This window comes from Cajanus cajan, chromosome 9 (genome assembly GCF_000230855.2).
Source record: "Cajanus cajan strain Asha chromosome 9, NIPB_CcT2T_4, whole genome shotgun sequence".
NCBI classification, from domain to species: domain Eukaryota; kingdom Viridiplantae; phylum Streptophyta; class Magnoliopsida; order Fabales; family Fabaceae; genus Cajanus; species Cajanus cajan.
This window is the reverse complement of record NC_138525.1, coordinates 8,611,333-8,618,975: the sequence shown is the minus strand read 5'-3', so window position 1 is coordinate 8,618,975 and position 7,643 is coordinate 8,611,333. Positions and strand designations below refer to the sequence as shown.

At 32.9% G+C, this 7,643-nt stretch overlaps 1 protein-coding gene across 1 annotated transcript; it reads right to left on the bottom strand.

Annotated features, from left to right (window-relative positions):
• Positions 1-6,035: 6,035 nt before the first annotated feature.
• Positions 6,036-7,338, bottom strand: LOC109788508 (HMG-Y-related protein A). Its single transcript, XM_020347251.3, has 2 exons — positions 7,103-7,338; positions 6,036-6,714 (listed from the first exon to the last, which is right to left on the bottom strand). The coding sequence occupies exons 1-2, from the start codon at positions 7,151-7,153 to the stop codon at positions 6,235-6,237; spliced, it is 531 nt and encodes a 176-aa protein (XP_020202840.1). The 5' UTR covers positions 7,154-7,338; the 3' UTR covers positions 6,036-6,234.
• Between the last annotated feature and the right edge of the window lie 305 nt (positions 7,339-7,643).

Here is a 7,643-nt window from a genome sequence, read left to right as displayed (position 1 = left end):
ACACCCTTCATTCATCTTTATAACAATAGTCATCCGATAACTTTAAATCAACTCAATGTAACTTAACAACTTTAAAAAACTTTACAACAATAAACCACTTCAAATTATACATCTCAACTTATTAATAATTCAGCAATAAACAACATGAAAACAACTTAGTTTCACCAAATATGCAACATATAGCAACTTTAACAACATATCACATAACACAACTCATACTACATGTTTACAACCCATCTATCATGCCAACTTACACACCCAAACAACATCAATCAACCTAAGCACCCAAAACAACTTTCAACTTAACCAAATCACTTATTGTGAAATGGAAACTTTCACATAAAACATCATATATGAAGTTATACTACTCCTATCAAGCTCATTCTTATCTTATATGAAGGATAAGAAGATTTCCTACAACTTTCATGAAGACACCAATTCCTAATTTCATCATCTACCTTGTTAAAAATTCTAAAAACCGCAACAGCTATAACCAATGCTGGCAACTTGACCCGTGTTCACTAAAACAACCATATCTGGAGTTCTAGACCTTCTTTTTTGGTGTTTCCAGTGCCATTAGAAAGCTAACATCCAAGGCTACAACTTTCATGAAGACTTAAAGACCAAACATACTTACGTCCAGCGCATTCAAATCACGCCCAACACAAACCCAAACAGAGACTCACAAGAGTCTCCACACCCGGCGCAACCAGCTTCACGCCTGGCGTGATTTGATAATGGTGGCCTTAGATGAATGCACGCCCGATGCCAAGAACTGGGCATGGCGTATATTTAACCAGAAACCTCCAAAAGCCTCAAAAATTCCTTCAAAACTTGAAAATCAACAACTTCAACCACATGCAATCCATGAAATGAAATGCATAGACTTAATACAACTCAAAAACAACCTCAGATTCAACATGCAACTTCTCAAGGCATCAAAATCATCAAAAACCCCATTTTTCCCAAAACCCCGAAAAAATGAGATGTTGATCAATCCAACCATTGATTTCTCAACATTCATGCACCAAATGAGTTCTCAACTCACATACAACCAACAAATCTATAATCTAGCTTCCCTCACCTGAAGATTAGCTCTAAACAGCCAAGAATTTGGGAAGAAGAAAAAATTTCCTTCGAGCTCGACTCCCGAACTTCAATCCTTCAAAATCAAGCTTCCTAGCCTGAATTTCAAGAGAGGATAGAAGAAGTTAGTGATCAAGAGAAGAAGAAGAACAAGCAGAGAAATTTGAGAGAGAAAGGAGCTCATGGACCCAGAGTCCTTCTCTCTAAAACTTCTCTCTAATTTCTTTGAGAATGAACTTATGAAGTTTCCTTCTCAGAGAAACTCTTATATACTCTTCTCTCTCTAAAATCAACTAAACTCAAAAATCTCCTCACTACGTTACAATTCATCACAAAAAAACACCACAATTAAGTGTGTTTAACTTGAAGAAATTTAAGGATGAGCGATCTTTTGGAAAAAAATTTCAAGTGTATGCGAGTGAAGACAAAGCACCCTAGAAAGTCTTGTATTAGTTTATAGGGTTAATTATTGATCTTAAAAGCGGAAGAACTACCCACGAAGGATTCTAACTAATGAAAAATTCTGACCAATAAAAATTTGTGTAAAATGTCACCGTATGAAGAGTGTTTCAAAGATAAATCACAATTTAAAAAATAGAATGAAAATTAAGAGAAAAAAATAAAGGAAAAAAAAAAGGAGATAGTTAAAGACAACTCTTATTTATTATGATTTTACATTAGCTATAGCATTTATGGAAGTTCACTCTGATTAGGAAGAGAGAGAGAGGAAAAGATTAATAATATATCACATTTTACTTTTTAACAATTAATATTACTAATTTATTTTTCTAAAATTAAGAATAATTTTTTTGACTGATTAAACAAATAATTATTAATTAATACTTTACAATTAATTTATTTTCTCTAAGTTATTTTTTATATAACTTAATTATATAATTATTTTTTTTATTATATAGACTAAATAGAAAATAACATTAATTTTCATACTCTTCCAACAATAGAGCCCTCAGCAAATGTCCAACTCACGATAAACACCAAAACGAATGATACCTATAAGGTCAGTAATGAACACTAGAGGTGATCAATATTCCTGAACCTATCTATAACCCATGTAATCCAAATTTAGAAGAAGATTTTCAAACGATCGATTTTGAGAATCGGGTTGCATGAACAAAAGAAAATGGTTTAAAATGGGTAATGTCGAACGTCTGCGGGTTAGAAAAATAAAAATCATGATAACCCGTGTCCAACCAAAAAAGACTTTCTATGTTTAATTTTATAGTTAATTTAGTATTTGAATATACTACGTTAAATGTGTTGCAATATGTTCCGCTACATAGAATCGTATTGAATAATGTGTTAGTTTTTAATTTTTCTATCTTGTTCATCTCCTTTGCCCTTTTCCTCCCAATTTCTATGATTTGTTCATCTCTTTTGCCTCTTTCCTCCACCGAAGCCACATGCATCCCTTTCATTTGTAGAATCAGTAACTCATTCCCAAATTCTACCTCATCCCTTTTTCCTTTCTCAATCTCAAGCATCTTTCCACTCTTCCCCCACTCCACCCCAATTCACCAATTAACAGCAAATTCAAACCACCATAAATAAAGTGAGTCAAAATACATATAAGTGCATTGTATTATCTATTTCTGCAGTTACAAACCTATAAAGGTTTTGTCTTGGTGACATTAATGGAGGTTATGGAAACATCAATCCAATCATACCCAACCGATGAATTCATAACCTATTATATACGAAATCTGCCTAAACCGATGGATCAAATGGTCAGGGTCGATCCCAAAAATTTGTTACTCCGCTTACATCGGATAAAGCTTTCTTACTCCAAAATTGACCAAAGTCGACCGATGTGCACCCCATTGAACACTAACAAAGATAGTGGCAGAAACAAAAAATAATACTATGCAAAAGGTGCAAGATGAACCTCAATCATCTCTTATCATATCATTCTTATTCAATAGTTAAATATTTAGAAAATGTTGTATCGTTCGAAAAGAGAAGCCGAAATTTCGTCTGAATAACTAGAAAATAATAATTTTTTAATTATTCGGACGATATTTCAACTTCCGTTTCAGCAGCTGTAGCAATGCTCTAAATATTTATATCTTGATAAGATTGTCTATGAACCTCCTATTTTATGACCAATTGTGAGTTTCAAACTAATTTCTTTTCTATTTATTTCTTTTTAACATTTGTTTTTATCTTGCATACTATTGGTTTGTCATACTTTTTCAATCTCATATATTTAAGAAGAATATGAGATAGTTTTAGAATATTTTGTTAAAATGTGTTCTTATGAGATTTATATTCTAACAACTAAATATATTCATAGTGCGTCTCTTATTGAGCCCTCTATTTAGAGGAAAAAACTGATTCGTTTTCATAATTTTAATTTGACCTTTTTAGATAAACATTTTCCTAAACAATTTTAGAAGAAGAAAATAAAATAAATAAATAATGATTGTCATGACTAATATTAACTTATGTTAGACTTTCTATATATTAGTTCATACATCATCTGATTTTAATTTTCAGAGAAAATTATTTTGTTTTTCATTTTTCTCATAGAAGTACATACAAAAAAAAAAATTATCTGATTATGTATATTGATTAAATATTAGGAGTTTTTTTTTAACATGTGAATAACCTTCAATTTTTTTTCTTTTTTCTTTTGGTGGATAAACGAGCCAGAATCTAGTTTTTTCTAATGCATTTCAAACAGAGGTTTTCCCAATATAGTCATTGTTGATAAAAAAGAATCTAACGATCCGATCCTTTATTCTTGAAATGGAGCTGAATACAACAAAAATAATAATATCAAGTTGAATATATATACCAAAGACCAACCCAAACCATTCTTCTAAAAAATAGATGATCTTCAGCGGTAGTTAGATTGTTTTAACTCATTTAGTCACCACCCACCCCTTTCTTTGAAGTTTGATCAGTAACTTTTCTAGTATTTTTTTTAGTTCAAATTGAAGAATATAGTATTCATGAGGGAAAAAAAATTGTTTATATAAATAATGGTCTATACCTGATATTTCAATCAAGGCATAAATGTTTCTTATATTCATGTCAATACTTATTAGTGACTTGGATTTGATTGTTTTGGCTTAATATTTTGCTTACAAGATATAAGATTTACTAATTAGTCTCTAAAAATTTAGAAACTTTCTCATTTAATCCTTTTTATATTAAAAGAAATTCTAAACAAAATTCTCGTGAAACAAATTTGCTTATCACTTTAAATATTAATCCCTCCATCCCATAATAAAGTGTCATATTAGAAGAAAAAACAAATTTCTAATTAAGAATTATGATAATTTTTCAATACAATACCAATTACATCTGTTCCATCTATATCTCTAAAATATTATGTAAAATGATTTTTGAGAATTAATCATAAGATTAATTTTATAAAATTATTATTTTATTTTATATATTTATTAACTTTTCTTAGTATGTGATGAATAAAATAAGGCAACACTTAATTTTAGAATAGAAGTGCATCTTTAAGTATGTGGTAGTAGTATTTATAATGGAATGGTCTCTTTAAAGAGTAATTAATACACGCCAAAACCTCCTTCTACATCCTCCTTTGTTGACAAAAATTGTTAGAAATATATAAATGTGTACGTCTTTATATAATCACAATGGTGTAGATTAGGATGCATAAATTATAATTTAAAATGAAAAATTGCAAATTGCAAATTATATATAAATACATATAAGAAATTGTGACTTATAAAATTGTGATTATATTGTTTTGTCTTGTTACAGATATTCTTAATTCATTAGTTCAAAAACTAATATCACTCACAAAACTGTCATTGGCTAGAGAAGTTTTCATAATCCAATACACGAATAAATCATTCCCCACTGTGTCAAACTTCATCAATAAGTCATATAATTGCAATTTACTATGATTAATCACCAGTGCAATTTCTAAACCACCGATTTCTTTCTATTTATCTCTATTTTATGCATTCGTCACTCTTATTTTATCATACGTAATGTTATGCAGGAATGTTAATGTGTAAAAGACCCTATGAATTGAATGCCAACAAAAATTGCCTATAATTAGTAAAGCAATTACTTAATAGACAGAAGTAATTACTCACAAAATTTGATAAGAATAAGTGCGGACACGTGGGTCTTAATAGTCGACAATACAAACCAAACATTTTCCTAACCGAGTTCATGCTGGAAGTAGCTATAAGTTAAAGAGAAAAACATCTAATTCGAAAATATTAGTTAGTTTAAATGCATTATGATGTTTTACGAAGAGTATTCTATATAATAGAAGGGTGGTGAACAAAAATAGATCAAGAAGTGAACATAGCGAACACATCCAAAATACTACGCACAAAACAAACTATTAAGGTTCATCAAAAACATCAATAACGTTTAAAAAAAATAAACGTAAAACTGTACAATTCAATCTCATTTGGATTCGCCCTTCCATGACCCGAAATTTCAATTCTAAATTGTGACTAGCTCAGAAGATTAATTGCATTTCTGACTCTTCCAATTCGAGTATTTGACCAAAACTATGTCATGGTGAAAGAGAATGGAAAGAAAAGACAGATCCACACGGTCTGTGGTCAAACCAAGCCAGAGAATTTCCCCCGCAAAGGAAACAACGATATCTCAACACACTTAAGAGGTCTTATCAACAAAAACATGGGAAGATAGGTTGTACCGTACGAGGCTCCTTCATAGGTTGTTGTCCAATATCAAGCATAGTGTCGAATTTATTACATCACCTTCGATAATCAACGATAGCTACTTCCCCTATCTCTAGAGCCAGGGTACATCGACCCATCATCTTGTTTTAATTACGGAGGTAGTACTAGTACTAAATATTGCATTGCTCACACAACAATTAAGGATAAACAACCACATTAAAGTGTTTAACAACCACATTATGGATTTTATAAGAGAACACAATAGGAGAAACCAAACCATCATTAGCTCAAGTCACTGTTCTATTTGATGATTAGAAAGAAACAACAACAAAGCCTCACAATAAGAAGTTAGCTACCACTACATAATTTTATAATGCAATTACATCAACACAGAAGCTACAACACCCACTTCCCACATCCACCACTCCTACATAGCATGTCACTACAACATTTGACACTTAGACAAAGAAACCATTCTATTCTATGATTCAACACTGACTTCTGTCAACTGAGGCTTCACCTTGGGAGGCCTGCCTCTAGGCCTGCCGCTGGACACGGCGGTCGGAGCCGCCACCGACGGTGACCGTGCAATCTTCTTTGGCCTTCCTCTTGGCCTGCCACTTCCAGGGGTGGCCTTAGACTTAGGGGTCTTAGGAGGGGCATTAGGGTCCTTTGGTGGACGACCCCTTGGCCTTGGAGGGGACAGGACAGTGCCAGGTGGCAGAGGAACCTTTGGCTTAGGTGGCCTTCCACGACCCCTCTTTGGTGGGGCACTTGGATCAGCCTTCATGTAGTTGTTTTTCACAAACACTAGCTCTCCACTCTCTTTCATCTTGTTAAGCTGATTACCCAAAAGAGTTGAGTCTGGTAACTCACCATAGGTCGATTCTATGTGCTTTGATATTGCCGATTTGCTCGATCCGGTTGGTTCATTCAGTGCTTCAAGGGCCTTGAATATCAGCTACAACAAAAACAACACTATCAGCATCAGCACCACCAGAGCTAACAAATCTTAAGCCTTTCCAAAAATGGAGTCTTTATTCAGCAACAAAGCTCAAACCCACAACTCATGTGGGTTTGTGAGAAAACAAAGTACTAGTTAGTAAAAAAACAAAAACACCCTTTTGGTATGTTTGAATTACTCAAAACCCCTAATTTTCCCTCTTTCGTTTCCCAAAATGCTAAAAATTTAAGCTGAGTGAAGAAAACAAGAAACCCAAGTCAGTAAAAATGTACAGATCAAATAGATCAATGTGAAATCTAGCAACTTTAGCAGGGAAATTTTTCCAAGATTTAGTTTTGGAGAAAAGGGTTAAAAAAAAAGGGACGTTGATTTTGATGTGAATTACCTCAGGGTATGGAGGAAGTGATTGAGGTTTATTAACCTCTTCGGTGGCCATTGAAGTTGCAGAGGTGAAGAAATTCCAAAACTTGCACAGTAGCCTCAACCCACCCACTCAAAAAAATGCAGACTTTAAAAGAAGGTGATACAATTTTTTTCTAGGGAAAGTGAAGCGTATGATATGGATGACTCTTACAAAGATCTGAGGATTGAATTTAAAGGAAGATAAATAAATTAAAAATTGGAAAGAAAATTAATTAAAAAGAATAAAGAGAAAAACTCCATGCCTCTTTTACAACTCTCCTTTATTCATCCTCACGGCATATGAACGGCCAGGAATCGCCCAAAAGATGATGATCGCACGGCTCAGGATCTATTTGAGGAAGGTCACTCGGATCGGTGACGTGGCAGGAATGTGCTTGTTCGCAGAAATTTTTGAAGGTACGCTGTTGTCTGTTGCGTGCTTGCTCTTTCGGATGAGGTTTTCGGATCGAGACTATCCCATTTTTTAACTTTATTGTATCATTTTTTTATTTTCTCATTTAATT